This window comes from Plectropomus leopardus, chromosome 15 (genome assembly GCF_026936395.1).
Source record: "Plectropomus leopardus strain MGB_pleo_1.0 chromosome 15, ASM2693639v1, whole genome shotgun sequence".
NCBI lineage: Eukaryota > Metazoa > Chordata > Actinopteri > Perciformes > Serranidae > Plectropomus > Plectropomus leopardus.
In genome coordinates, this window is record NC_142190.1 from 19,462,501 (window position 1) to 19,478,230 (window position 15,730).

At 37.7% G+C, this 15,730-nt stretch overlaps 2 protein-coding genes across 3 annotated transcripts in view; one reads left to right on the top strand and one right to left on the bottom strand.

The window, feature by feature from the left end:
* coro6 (coronin 6) overlaps nt 1-3,594 on the top strand; it is a 20,623-nt gene extending 17,029 nt beyond the window's left edge. Inside the window, exons 7-12 of one of the 2 annotated variants that reach the window (XM_088088356.1) lie at nt 440-559; nt 655-759; nt 865-1,010; nt 1,598-1,655; nt 2,098-2,325; nt 2,617-2,767. In XM_088088356.1, coding sequence (XP_087944482.1) covers nt 440-559; nt 655-759; nt 865-1,010; nt 1,598-1,655; nt 2,098-2,325; nt 2,617-2,766 — 807 coding nt within the window. In that variant the 3' untranslated portion in view covers nt 2,767. The other variant, XM_042498992.2, reaches the window with a different exon arrangement.
* LOC121952363 (von Willebrand factor A domain-containing protein 7-like) overlaps nt 3,402-15,730 on the bottom strand; it is a 31,227-nt gene continuing 18,898 nt past the window's right edge. Inside the window, exons 12-16 of the mRNA XM_042498990.2 lie at nt 6,423-6,572; nt 6,137-6,229; nt 5,773-6,047; nt 5,377-5,670; nt 3,402-5,046 (exon numbers count right to left, since the gene is read on the bottom strand). Of these exons, the coding sequence (XP_042354924.2) occupies nt 4,642-5,046; nt 5,377-5,670; nt 5,773-6,047; nt 6,137-6,229; nt 6,423-6,572 (1,217 nt within the window). The 3' untranslated portion in view covers nt 3,402-4,641. The remainder of the gene's footprint in view (nt 5,047-5,376; nt 5,671-5,772; nt 6,048-6,136; nt 6,230-6,422; nt 6,573-15,730) is intronic.

A 15,730-nucleotide genomic window follows, 5' to 3' on the forward strand; every position in this document is an offset into this window, starting at 1 on the left:
TTGCCTATTTTTTGACTGGGAGAAGTAATTTCTTGAATTTCTGTATGAATATAATGGAACTAGATGTATTTTGTTAATTATTGAGCTTCAGAGGTGTTTGAAGGTAGATTCTGATACCATCAGACTGAACCAGGGTAGCTGTTTTCTCCCCTTTTTGTAGTCTTTATGTTAAGCTAACAGGTTGCGTAGCGTCTCATTGATGGGACACATAAGAGTACTGATCAATATTGATTCATCTGACTCTCCTCCAGAATCCAAATTAACAAATTTACCACTATGCCTACAAAAAACATGGCATTAATGTTGTAGATCATCAGATTAACTATTCAGCTGTTACCTGCAAGCCACTGACATCGGCGTTTACATGTACATAAACACATAAGAAGGATAAAAAGGAACTAGCACTAGTAATCATGTCTTTCGCTCCGCCGACTAACAGGAACGTCTGGCTCCACATGAGGGGATCCGGCCCATGAGAGCCATTTTCCTCAAAGACGGAAACATCTTCACCACAGGATTCACCAGAATGAGCCAGAGAGAGCTCGGACTCTGGGACCCGGTAACAATTCTTATTTACTATTCATGCATATCGCAAGGCACAGAAATAGACATGTTCTTCCACATGTAGGCTTTCATCATTTTTACTCCCCACAGACAAATTTCGAGGAGCCCATTGCACTGTTGGAGTTGGACACAAGTAATGGAGTGTTGTTACCATATTATGATGCAGACGCAAACATGGTCTACCTCTGTGGAAAGGTATAGAGATGTTGGTTTATTAGTTTGTAAATAATAATATGTGCCGTAAAGTGTGCAGATCTGTTGTATTTCCAGCCTTAATAATTTTTGTGTTTGTGTGTGTAGGGGGACAGCAGTATCCGTTACTTTGAGATCACAGAAGAGCCGCCGTACGTCCACTACCTCAGCACCTTCAGCAGTAAGGAGCCACAGAGAGGGATGGGCTTCATGCCCAAGAGAGGCGTGGACGTCAGCAAATGTGAGATCGCTAGGTAAGACAGTGATCATGCAATACATCACTCAAGATCACAGCTTTACAGCATTTGTTTTGTGAAATGAAATAAATGGAATTAAGAGACTACAGATGTAGTATGAGAATGGTGACACTCAAAGTGCTGACCATCTGTCCTCTTGACAGCCATTTGTCCTTTTTTATGTTTTCATACAGATTTGACAGTGAAGGTATTTTCAAATGCCGTACACTCTTTCTCTGATCATTACTGAACCTTGACCTCTGATTTTAAAGAGTGCAAATACAAAATAGGGTTGTCAAAAGTATCAATACTTCTGTCCAGCAATGAACCATAACTACATGACTGGAGGCGTTTGTTCGGTGACTTTTCTGTACCAGTACTGTCTGCAGGTTGTTGATTTAAAAAAAAAAAAAAAGGCAAAATATTGAACATTTTGTGTGCCTAGGACTTGTATTTTGCTTTTTGTGGTATTGAAAAGAGATGAAATATTATTTTATTACAGTTGTATAGAAGTTTAAAATTCGGATGTCATGAAAACATTAATAACAGAAGCACATCTGGTGGGGTCTCTGTTCTCTCTGCTTGGTCTCATCTCGTCCTCTTAGGTTATTCAAGCTCCTTGACAAGAAGTGTGAGCCCATCACAATGACAGTGCCCAGAAAAGTAAGCCTTATCATATTCCCCAAGCTTTTGGTTTTCACTGTAGTTAAATGTTGCCAAGAACATTTACTCAAGCTCTGTACTTTAGTATATTTTTAGTTGTTTTTTTTTTTATTTGCTTGTTTCCATTTTATGCTACTTTAATTCCACTAAATTTTAAAGTATTGTGCTTTTTGACTCTGCCACTACTATTTTTTCTACAAAACCAATTATGATGCATTGTTATAAACCACAGAAAGAAAATCAATTTAAATTACATTTACCAGATACAACATTAGAGTAATACTTGTGTCAGTGCATCAATATTTTTTGCGCTTTTATTTTCATTATTTCTATTTTATTTTTTTATTAACCCTGCTAAAACAACCACTGTGTAGTATTTTCCAAAACAAAACAGAACCACATCTCTCTCTCTCTTATTCACCTTGCCACCTCTCTTCCACAGTCAGACCTCTTCCAGGACGACCTGTACCCGGACACAGCGGGGCCCGAGCCCGCCATGGAAGCGGAAGAGTGGCTGGAGGGCCGTGACGAAGATCCAATTCTGGTGTCCATGAGGCAGGGCTACGTGCCGCCCAAGAGCCGAGAGCTCAGAGTAGCAAAGAAGAACGTTCTGGACTCCAGACCCACCACTCGACGCAGCATGTCCACTCTGGACACCAACAGTCTGCCGGTAAGTTTTGACATGCATTATTGTACTCGTTGTTACACGCTCACGTATATATTCTGTATGTGGAACCACTATACTCATCAGTTCTAAGATGCATTTACATTGTGGGCTTTCAAAGTTGGGTTGTGCTGAACTGCTGCATTTTATGTGTTGTTTGTCACACATTTTAAATTAAAAAAAAAAAAAAGATTTACAGCTCATAATTTGAATGTATGGTTACTGTTGAACATCTGTCTCTGTTTAACAATTCTTTTTCTCTCCTACTTGTACCTGTCCATAACTTTTTTTCCAAAGCTCCATTCTTTGTTTCAGTTTATTTCTCCTAGTTACTCACTGTCCTTGACCTGTTTTTCCTCTTTTTTTCTTTATCCTTTATTTTCCCTTCCCTGTCACTGCCTTTTTTCTGTTCCTCTTCTTCTCTGTCCCTTTTCACTCTTCTCTTGACCAGCATGAGATACTTGAGAGGTTGTTGGAGGAGATTCAGAATCTGAAGGCCACAGTTTTGTCTCAAGAGAAGAGAATCTGTGACCTGGAGAATAAGCTTTCCCAGTACACCAACGGCACTGACTGACATGCATGAAACACGCTTTCTGAAGAACTAAATTTCAGAATATCTATCTATATAACTATAGAGACACATTTCCCTTGTACTGACAAGGAACCACAACTACTCCATTTGTGTTGCCCCTTTAAAAGGTACCATTGTGTAAGAATATGAATGTGGACAATGTAAATGAAACTGATTTAACAAATTTAAACAGATCACATCTGATTGTAGTGAAATTGTTTTGTTGTTGATTCTACATTATCCACATTCCAGTTTAAACATAATGTACAGCAAAAATGCTTTTATATTCATACCCTTACAGTGATCTGTATGGAATGAGAAGAGTGGAGTAAGGCGGGGGTAGATCAGAGGGACAAATGCAAGTTGGACTGAAGTCAAAGCTGTTTTTTTTTTTTTAAACAATATTTTCAGAAGAGGACATATACAAAATTATGAAAGAAAAGTTAAAAAATACTCCTATTAAAAACTCCCCAAACTACATAGTCAAAGACACACACATTCAACAAAGGTATTTATCCAACACCCAGGATCAATCACCTGTTTATTCAAAGTAGTCTCTCTGAAAACTTTTCAAAATGTAAATAGCGATAAAAGGAAATGGAAGGAACATTGTTGAACTTGTAGCAAAATGTGAAAACTTCTGTAAAGGATTATACATTAAACACATTATAACGACAATAAAAAAACCCTCTGTTTTTTAAAAATGTCTGCGGCTTCCGTTTGTTGTTAGGAGTTTTCCACAAATTCAATTTTAAAGCAGATTTCCGAAAGAGAAATCATCCGCCATCTGTCATATGTGAAGGTTGCACATGGATGCACCAATCTGTGTGTATCCATGTGCAGGTGTACACGCTAGAGATGTTCTGATACCATTTTTCCTTTCCAATATCGACTGCAAAATTTGAACTAGCGTATTGGCCAATAACGAGTATCAATATGACGCTGTTGCATTAAAAAAAAAAAAAAAAAGTTATAAGGGATATGCTAATAACTTATTTTCCATGTTAAGAAGCCAATTAAAATGTCCTTGGATGGCTATATTAGCCTTGGCACGCTTTTTACAATATCATCCATGCGTGTAAAAGATAACATACACAATATTTATTTAACTCACACAATTCTATTCATTATGTTGGTCTCAGTCCAAAAGGTACAGATTGATGGTATTAGAACACCTCCAGTTGATTGTGGATTTTGGCACTCCCTAAAAACGTTCATTCATATTTTCCAGTATAACATTATGATGGTCAGTTTTAGAATTATCAGCAGTCAGATTTTTGCTCCTTGTACTGCTGGCTGTATGTGTGTGTATGTACAGTATGTATATATGGCTGTAACTGCAACTAGATTCTCCTTCAAATGACTTTTACCTAAGTATCTTTTTAATTGATAATCACCAAATTTAAAAAAAATATCCGAGTTACAGTTAGGCGTGAGGACTCTTATGGGTTTAATCTTCAGTTAATAAACCAGTTAAAATAAGGTACAAAAGTTAATTTTTATTTTACACTTGTGATAGGTTATTCAAAAAAGTGACACGATGACACAATGTTAGCTTAATACTACGTTTTTAGGGAGTCCCGCAAGTTTTTCTTGGGAGCAGGATTTCTCTGTTCAATTTTAGGATTTAACCTTGCTCGTAAAAAAAAAAAATCAAAACGTTTGTGTGCTGCAAAGTGTGTTTACAAGAGCAGTGAGCCGTCACCATAGAGTAAATGCACAGTGAAACTATTTGCAACTTTGACATGGATTCACTGGATGCCCAGTTCTGTCATTACATAGAGTCCTAACACCACTATGCTGAGACAGAGAAGGGGCGACTGAGTGACTTTGGGAGAATCAGACTGAGCAGAGGATGAGCCTTCCCGGGAACTGTAAAAACAGACGCCCACATTACCCACTCGATCCACAACCAGCAGCTCCATATCAGGCGAACAACAAGATGACAAGTAGGAAACCAGAGTTATGTTCTCGTTGCTGGCGTCCAGGCTGGTGTTCAGGGTCCCGTTTCCCTTTTTGAGGCTGACACGGTCGACACCTGATCCACTCCCATCGGTCACCCGGACAGAGAGCTCCCACATTGATCCAGTGCAGTTACCAGAGCAGTTGGACTGCAGGCTGAGCTTCTCACACACTGGCTGAATGAAATCAGTCACCTACAAGGAAAAATAGTCAGTTTAACATCAGTGAGTTATCCAACAAGAGGCAGAAGGTAAGACTTTTTTTTATCGTTCTTTCATTGTTAAATAATTGACAGTAGTTTCCAGTAGTTGAATATAACAAAGTACATGAACTTAAATACTCAATACTCGAATTCTTCATGTAAAGCAGATGCCTTAAATTTGTGAACACATATTTAAATGTGTTTAAATTGAATCTTTCTTTCACATAAATCCATGTTCGTCCTATAATGAGTGAATTTCCAGGATACTTACTAGAAAACCCAAGAACTGCATGCGCAAATGTTAAATCAATGGGAGTATTACCGTGTTGATGACTGAGAAACGCAGCACGATGTAATTAGTATCTTCACCCTCCTGCGTCTCAGCCTCAATGGTCAGGATGACATCAGTTCCAGACGGGGTGGTACGAGGTGCCGAGAGGGTCACTGTACCGTTAGCACTGCCCCCAGTTTCCACAACTAAACTGGTTGGAGATGTTGAGTCAAAACGGCGGTTGTTGGAGGTTCGGATAGTGAGGTTTCCCCCCGCTCCGTTGGTTGTCACAGAGAACGGCACAGAGAATGGTTTTCCTGGTTCCAAGATGCTATTTGAGTCAGCCTAAATGCATATGGAACGAAACACTCCTTAATAAAGTGGACGTTTTAGTTGCTGCTTCTCCTCATGTCCGATGTTTCTGTGACACAGTGAAAAGGTACTCACAGTAATAGTCAGATTAGAGGCTCTGAAACTGGTGGTTGATTGCCTTTGGAACACGACTGGTGAAGCTCTGGAGGCAGTGTTGTTATCCTGCCCCTTCACGCGCACACTGAACTCCACTGTTGGTATCCTGTCAAAGTGAACTAAGAAGTTTCCGCTCCCCTGTGGCTCCACAACTCCTTTAATCTCCTCCGACTCCAACGATTCCACCAGAAAGACTTCTGTCACCGTGGCCGAGTCACTCCCCGTTAAAGACACCAACAAGCTACCGTTGACACCTTTAAAGAAAATGAAATTAAGAGTGTCTGACTTGATGATGATGTGATACATCAGCATATTCACGTTTCTTTTTTTGTATGTCCTTTACCAGCTCTGGGACGAGTGTCAAGAGTATCGTATCCTGTGAACGGGCCCTTTGATCTCTCCACAAAGTCGAACAGGAAGTCAGTAGAACTCTGACCTGCAAAGAAAAAGTCACAAGGACAGAAAAAGTCGAGATTTTGAAATTATTTTAACTTTGATGTAAAGTTAAGGTGGGGGGACACACTGAGATCCCAAACACAGAGTGAGGAATGCTTACTTTAAGGTAAGTAACTTAAAGGTAAGATGGCTCTAACTTTGTAATCACATTGACTCAATACTGGAGCTCTCACCTATGACCTTTACAGTGTAAGGATTAGTGGACACCATTTTTATTTCCCACAGTCCAGCTTGTTTTTGTAGCTGCAGACTCATGAAGTTTCCCACTGATTGTGATGCAGTGATCAGTGATCCTGTGGTGCTGGTACTGTCCTGAGATTCACCTTCAGACAAAAAAGAGACATAAGCATGCTGGTAGGAAGCAGTTACCAGTTAACTGACACACAAAAACATTATTCACATTATTTGAAAAAGTCTACAACTGCAAACAAATGCATGAATGAGTGATGAGTGACATTTCCTATGACCTTTGAATAACTTAACTTTTTCCAAATACATTTTTGCATACTATACTATTACTTTTTAGGACATTTTTTATGACATACTATAATTACATAGTACACTTTGACTGACTTTTTTATAACATATTATGACTTTTTATAATATACTGATATTTTATGTGACTTCCTATGCTATGTCTTTTGTGACATACTAAACCATTACTTTTTCAGGACGTTATGATGACATTTTTTGTGACATACTTAACTATGATTTTTTTTATCAACGGCATACTGTTAAGTGTCAAGAAAAGTCAAGATGTCTTATGGTGTGTTTTCTTCCTCCCTGCTTTCTTTCACTCTCCCCTCTGTTTGGTTTCTACATTCTTCCAGTATGCCAAACGTCATTTGGATCCTGTATCATAAGAGCTGACTCAAGAGTTCTCTGATCTTCAGCTCTTCGACTGCCTGAGATGCTGCTGGACTCTTAAAAACATTTATGAAGATTATTAAAGGTATGTGGTGGGAGGCTGCGATCAATGGGTGAGTTTGGGGACCCGATACACCTTTAACTCATGAAGTTATTTTGTCTAGAATCACTGGGTTTATTGGTTATTGCCAACCTTGTATTGTTTTGGTGAAGCTTTCTTTTTAGATCAGAAAGTTCATAGACAAACACATACTACACTATAAAGTTTTAATGACATTTTTATGAAAGACGATAATTTGAGTAAATCAGATTTTTTATGAAATATTATAATATGACTTTTTTATTGTACCATGGCTTTTTTTATGCTATTTAAGAAGACATAGAATTTATTTTTGATGCTATTTTGGATGATGCAACTTTTTTTATGCTTTTTAAATTTACATATATTTTTTTTTACAGTTTTGGAGGACATAATTAAATATCACTTTTATGCTACTTTGGATGGCATGCTATTTTAGGCTGTTTTCAGCTGTTTTTGGGACATCATGTTTTGACATTTTTAGTCATACTATTGCATTGCCTTTTTGGTCATTTTTTTACATGCATTATTATGGTGTTTTTGGCCGTTGTTGCAACATTCTATGCTATGGCGTGTCTTGGCACGATATTTCAGGCTGTTTTCAGCTGTTTATGGAATATGTCTTATTTTCACATTTTTAGCCTTGCTATATCCTTGCCTTTTCGGTCATTTTTCAAAATGCTATATCATGCTGTTTTTGGCCATTTTTGCGTCATTCTTTGCTATGGCCTATCTCTGCATGCTATTTTAGACTGTTTTCAGGTGTTTACATCTATTTCTGGGACATGTCATATTTAGACATTTTTACCCTGAATATACCCTATCCTTTTCGGTCATTTTTTCAACGTTCTATATCTTGGTGTTTTTGGCTGTTTTCATAACTTTCTATGCTATGGCATGTCTCAACACGCTGTTTTATGCTGTTTAGAGGTGTTTTCAACTGTTTTTGGGACGTGTCACTTTTGACATTTTTTCCATACTATAGCCTTGCCTTTTTGGTCAATTTTTCAACGTCCTGTATCTTGGTGTTTTGGGTTGTTTTCACAACTTTCTATGCTATGGCATGTCTCAACACGCTGTTTTATGCTGTTTAGAGGTGATTTCAACTGTTTTTGGGACGTGTCACTTTTGACATTTTTTCCATACTATAGCCTTGCCTTTTCGGCCATTTTTTCAACGTCCTATATCTTGGTGTTTTTGGCTGATTTCATAACTTTCTATGCTATGGCGTGTCTCAACATGCTGTTTTATGTTGTTTAGAGGTGTTTTCAACTGTTTTTGGGACGTGTCACTTTTGACATTTTTTCCATACTATAGCCTTGCCTTTTCGGTCATTTTTTCAACGTCCTATATCTTGGTGTTTTTGGCTGTTTTCATAACTTTCTATGCTATGGCATGTCTCAACACGCTGTTTTATGCTGTTTAGAGGTGTTTTCAACTGTTTTTGGGACGTGTCACTTTTGACATTTTTTCCATACTATAGCCTTACCTTTTTGGTCAATTTTTCAACGTCCTGTATCTTGGTGTTTTGGGTTGTTTTCATAACTTTCTATGCTATGGCATGTCTCAACACGCTGTTTTATGCTGTTTAGAGGTGTTTTCAACTGTTTTTGGGACGTGTCACTTTTGACATTTTTTTCCATACTATAGCCTTGCCTTTTTGGTCAATTTTTCAACGTCCTGTATCTTGGTGTTTTGGGTTGTTTTCACAACTTTATGTGCTATGGCATGTCTCAACACGCTGTTTTATGCTGTTTAGAGGTGATTTCAACTGTTTTTGGGACGTGTCACTTTTGACATTTTTTCCATACTATAGCCTTGCCTTTTTGGTCATTTTTTCTTGTTCTATATCTTGGTGTTTTTGGCTGTTTTCATAACTTTCTATGCTATGGCATGTCTCAACACGCTGTTTTATGCTGTTTAGAGGTGTTTTCAACTGTTTTTGGGACGTGTCACTTTTGACATTTTTTCCATACTATAGCCTTGCCTTTTCGGTCAATTTTTCAATGTCCTATATCTTGGTGTTTTGGCTGTTTTCATAACTTTCTATGCTATGGCATGTCTCAACACGCTGTTTTATGCTGTTTAGAGGTGTTTTCAACTGTTTTTGGGACGTGTCACTTTTGACATTTTTTCCATACTATAGCCTTGCCTTTTCGGCCATTTTTTCAACGTCCTATATCTTGGTGTTTTTGGCTGATTTCATAACTTTCTATGCTATGGCGTGTCTCAACATGCTGTTTTATGTTGTTTAGAGGTGTTTTCAACTGTTTTTGGGACGTGTCACTTTTGACATTTTTTCCATACTATAGCCTTGCCTTTTTGGTCATTTTTTCAACATCCTATATCTTGGTGTTTTTGGCTGTTTTCATAACTTTCTATGCTATGGCATGTCTCAACACGCTGTTTTATGCTGTTTAGAGGTGTTTTCAACTGTTTTTGGGACGTGTCACTTTTGACATTTTTTCCATACTATAGCCTTGCCTTTTTGGTCAATTTTTCAACGTCCTGTATCTTGGTGTTTTGGGTTGTTTTCACAACTTTCTATGCTATGGCATGTCTCAACACGCTGTTTTATGCTGTTTAGAGGTGTTTTCAACTGTTTTTGGGACGTGTCACTTTTGACATTTTTTCCATACTATAGCCTTGCCTTTTCGGTCATTTTTTCAACGTCCTATATCTTGGTGTTTTTGGCTGTTTTCATAACTTTCTATGCTATGGCATGTCTCAACACGCTGTTTTATGCTGTTTAGAGGTGTTTTCAACTGTTTTTGGGACGTGTCACTTTTGACATTTTTTCCATACTATAGCCTTACCTTTTTGGTCAATTTTTCAATGTCCTGTATCTTGGTGTTTTGGGTTGTTTTCACAACTTTATGTGCTATGGCATGTCTCAACACGCTGTTTTATGCTGTTTAGAGGTGTTTTCAACTGTTTTTGGGACGTGTCACTTTTGACATTTTTTCCATACTATAGCCTTGCCTTTTTGGTCATTTTTTCAACGTTCTATATCTTGGTGTTTTATGCTGTTTTCATAACTTTCTATGCTATGGCATGTCTCAACACGCTGTTTTATGCTGTTTAGAGGTGTTTTCAACTGTTTTTGGGACGTGTCACTTTTGACATTTTTTCCATACTATAGCCTTGCCTTTTTGGTCAATTTTTCAACGTCCTGTATCTTGGTGTTTTGGGTTGTTTTCACAACTTTATGTGCTATGGCATGTCTCAACACGCTGTTTTATGCTGTTTAGAGGTGTTTTCAACTGTTTTTGGGACGTGTCACTTTTGACATTTTTTCCATACTATAGCCTTGCCTTTTTGGTCAATTTTTCAACGTCCTGTATCTTGGTGTTTTGGGTTGTTTTCACAACTTTATGTGCTATGGCATGTCTCAACACGCTGTTTTATGCTGTTTAGAGGTGTTTTCAACTGTTTTTGGGACGTGTCACTTTTGACATTTTTTCCATACTATAGCCTTGCCTTTTTGGTCATTTTTTCAACGTTCTATATCTTGGTGTTTTATGCTGTTTTCATAACTTTCTATGCTATGGCATGTCTCAACACGCTGTTTTATGCTGTTTAGAGGTGTTTTCAACTGTTTTTGGGACGTGTCACTTTTGACATTTTTTCCATACTATAGCCTTGCCTTTTTGGTCAATTTTTCAACGTCCTGTATCTTGGTGTTTTGGGTTGTTTTCACAACTTTATGTGCTATGGCATGTCTCAACACGCTGTTTTATGCTGTTTAGAGGTGTTTTCAACTGTTTTTGGGACGTGTCACTTTTGACATTTTTTCCATACTATAGCCTTGCCTTTTTGGTCATTTTTTCGACGTCCTATATCTTTGTGTTTTTAGCTGTTTTCATAACTTTCTATGCTATGGCATGTCTCAACACGCTGTTTTATGCTGTTTAGAGGTGTTTTCAACTGTTTTTGGGACGTGTCACTTTTGACATTTTTTCCATACTATAGCCTTGCCTTTTTGGTCAATTTTTCAACGTCCTGTATCTTGGTGTTTTGGGTTGTTTTCACAACTTTCTATGCTATGGCATGTCTCAACACGCTGTTTTATGCTGTTTAGAGGTGTTTTCAACTGTTTTTGGGACGTGTCACTTTTGACATTTTTTCCATACTATAGCCTTGCCTTTTCGGTCATTTTTTCAACGTCCTATATCTTGGTGTTTTATGCTGTTTTCATAACTTTCTATGCTATGGCATGTCTCAACACGCTGTTTTATGCTGTTTAGAGGTGTTTTCAACTGTTTTTGGGACGTGTCACTTTTGACATTTTTTCCATACTATAGCCTTGCCTTTTTGGTCAATTTTTCAACGTCCTGTATCTTGGTGTTTTGGGTTGTTTTCACAACTTTCTATGCTATGGCATGTCTCAACACGCTGTTTTATGCTGTTTAGAGGTGTTTTCAACTGTTTTTGGGACGTGTCACTTTTGACATTTTTTCCATACTATAGCCTTGCCTTTTCGGTCATTTTTTCGACGTCCTATATCTTTGTGTTTTTGGCTGTTTTCATAACTTTCTATGCTATGGCATGTCTCAACACGCTGTTTTATGCTGTTTAGAGGTGTTTTCAACTGTTTTTGGGACGTGTCACTTTTGACATTTTTTCCATACTATAGCCTTGCCTTTTTGGTCATTTTTTCAACGTCCTATATCTTGGTGTTTTATGCTGTTTTCATAACTTTCTATGCTATGGCATGTCTCAACACGCTGTTTTATGCTGTTTAGAGGTGTTTTCAACTGTTTTTGGGACGTGTCACTTTTGACATTTTTTCCATACTATAGCCTTGCCTTTTTGGTCAATTTTTCAACGTCCTGTATCTTGGTGTTTTGGGTTGTTTTCACAACTTTCTATGCTATGGCATGTCTCAACACGCTGTTTTATGCTGTTTAGAGGTGTTTTCAACTGTTTTGGGACGTGTCACTTTTGACATTTTTTCCATACTATAGCCTTGCCTTTTTGGTCAATTTTTCAACGTCCTGTATCTTGGTGTTTTGGGTTGTTTTCACAACTTTATGTGCTATGGCATGTCTCAACACGCTGTTTTATGCTGTTTAGAGGTGTTTTCAACTGTTTTTGGGACGTGTCACTTTTGACATTTTTTCCATACTATAGCCTTGCCTTTTCGGTCATTTTTTCGACGTCCTATATCTTTGTGTTTTTAGCTGTTTTCATAACTTTCTATGCTATGGCATGTCTCAACACGCTGTTTTATGCTGTTTAGAGGTGTTTTCAACTGTTTTTGGGACGTGTCACTTTTGACATTTTTTCCATACTATAGCCTTGCCTTTTTGGTCATTTTTTCAACGTCCTATATCTTGGTGTTTTTGGCTGTTTTCATAACTTTCTATGCTATGGCATGTCTCAACACGCTGTTTTATGCTGTTTAGAGGTGTTTTCAACTGTTTTTGGGACGTGTCACTTTTGACATTTTTTCCATACTATAGCCTTGCCTTTTCGGTCATTTTTTCAACGTCCTATATCTTGGTGTTTTTGGCTGTTTTCATAACTTTCTATGCTATGGCATGTCTCAACACGCTGTTTTATGCTGTTTAGAGGTGTTTTCAACTGTTTTTTGGAAGTGTTACCTTTCACATTTTTTCCATACTATAGCCTTGCCTTTTGGTCAATTTTTCAACGTCCTGTATCTTGGTGTTTTGGGTTGTTTTCACAACTTTCTATGCTATGGCATGTCTCAACACGCTGTTTTATGCTGTTTAGAGGTGTTTTCAACTGTTTTTGGGACGTGTCACTTTTGACATTTTTTCCATACTATAGCCTTGCCTTTTCGGTCATTTTTTCAACGTCCTATATCTTTGTGTTTTTGGCTGTTTTCATAACTTTCTATGCTATGGCATGTCTCAACACGCTGTTTTATGCTGTTTAGAGGTGTTTTCAACTGTTTTTGGGACGTGTCACTTTTGACATTTTTTCCATACTATAGCCTTGCCTTTTTGGTCAATTTTTCAACGTCCTGTATCTTGGTGTTTTTGGTTGTTTTCACAACTTTCTATGCTATGGCATGTCTCAACACGCTGTTTTATGCTGTTTAGAGGTGTTTTCAACTGTTTTTGGGACGTGTCACTTTTGACATTTTTTCCATACTATAGCCTTGCCTTTTCGGTCATTTTTTCAACGTCCTATATCTTGGTGTTTTTGGCTGTTTTCATAACTTTCTATGCTATGGCATGTCTCAACACGCTGTTTTATGCTGTTTAGAGGTGTTTTCAACTGTTTTTGGGACGTGTCACTTTTGACATTTTTTCCATACTATAGCCTTGCCTTTTTGGTCATTTTTTCAACGTCCTATATCTTGGTGTTTTATGCTGTTTTCATAACTTTCTATGCTATGGCATGTCTCAACACGCTGTTTTATGCTGTTTAGAGGTGTTTTCAACTGTTTTTGGGACGTGTCACTTTTGACATTTTTTCCATACTATAGCCTTGCCTTTTCGGCCATTTTTTCAACGTCCTATATCTTGGTGTTTTTGGCTGTTTTCATAACTTTCTATGCTATGGCATGTCTCAACACGCTGTTTTATGCTGTTTAGAGGTGTTTTCAACTGTTTTTGGGACGTGTCACTTTTGACATTTTTTCCATACTATAGCCTTGCCTTTTCGGTCATTTTTTCAACGTCCTATATCTTGGTGTTTTTGGCTGTTTTCATAACTTTCTATGCTATGGCATGTCTCAACACGCTGTTTTATGCTGTTTAGAGGTGTTTTCAACTGTTTTTGGGACGTGTCACTTTTGACATTTTTTCCATACTATAGCCTTGCCTTTTTGGTCAATTTTTCAACGTCCTGTATCTTGGTGTTTTGGGTTGTTTTCACAACTTTCTATGCTATGGCATGTCTCAACACGCTGTTTTATGCTGTTTAGAGGTGTTTTCAACTGTTTTTGGGACGTGTCACTTTTGACATTTTTTCCATACTATAGCCTTGCCTTTTCGGTCATTTTTTCAACGTCCTATATCTTGGTGTTTTTGGCTGTTTTCATAACTTTCTATGCTATGGCATGTCTCAACACGCTGTTTTATGCTGTTTAGAGGTGTTTTCAACTGTTTTTGGGACGTGTCACTTTTGACATTTTTTTCCATACTATAGCCTTGCCTTTTTGGTCAATTTTTCAACGTCCTGTATCTTGGTGTTTTTGGTTGTTTTCACAACTTTCTATGCTATGGCATGTCTCAACACGCTGTTTTATGCTGTTTAGAGGTGTTTTCAACTGTTTTTGGGACGTGTCACTTTTGACATTTTTTCCATACTATAGCCTTGCCTTTTTGGTCATTTTTTCAACGTCCTATATCTTGGTGTTTTATGCTGTTTTCATAACTTTCTATGCTATGGCATGTCTCAACACGCTGTTTTATGCTGTTTAGAGGTGTTTTCAACTGTTTTTGGGACGTGTCACTTTTGACATTTTTTTCCATACTATAGCCTTGCCTTTTTGGTCAATTTTTCAACGTCCTGTATCTTGGTGTTTTGGGTTGTTTTCACAACTTTCTATGCTATGGCATGTCTCAACACGCTGTTTTATGCTGTTTAGAGGTGTTTTCAACTGTTTTTGGGACGTGTCACTTTTGACATTTTTTCCATACTATAGCCTTGCCTTTTTGGTCAATTTTTCAACGTCCTGTATCTTGGTGTTTTGGGTTGTTTTCACAACTTTCTATGCTATGGCATGTCTCAACACGCTGTTTTATGCTGTTTAGAGGTGTTTTCAACTGTTTTTGGGACGTGTCACTTTTGACATTTTTTCCATACTATAGCCTTGCCTTTTTGGTCATTTTTTCAACGTCCTATATCTTGGTGTTTTTGGCTGTTTTCATAACTTTCTATGCTATGGCATGTCTCAACACGCTGTTTTATGCTGTTTAGAGGTGTTTTCAACTGTTTTTGGGACGTGTCACTTTTGACATTTTTTCCATACTATAGCCTTGCCTTTTTGGTCATTTTTTCAACGTCCTATATCTTGGTGTTTTTGGCTGATTTCATAACTTTCTATGCTATGGCGTGTCTCAACATGCTGTTTTATGTTGTTTAGAGGTGTTTTCAACTGTTTTTGGGACGTGTCACTTTTGACATTTTTTCCATACTATAGCCTTGCCTTTTCGGTCATTTTTTCAACGTCCTATATCTTGGTGTTTTGGCTGTTTTCATAACTTTCTATGCTATGGCATGTCTCAACACGCTGTTTTATGCTGTTTAGAGGTGTTTTCAACTGTTTTTGGGACGTGTCACTTTTGACATTTTTTCCATACTATAGCCTTGCCTTTTTGGTCAATTTTTCAATGTCCTGTATCTTGGCGTTTTGGGTTGTTTTCACAATTTTATATGCTATGGCATGTCTCAACACGCTGTTTTATGCTGTTTAGAGGTGTTTTCAACTGTTTTTGGGACGTGTCACTTTTGACATTTTTTCCATACTATAGCCTTGCCTTTTCGGTCATTTTTTCAACGTCCTATATCTTGGTGTTTTATGCTGTTTTCATAACTTTCTATGCTATGGCATGT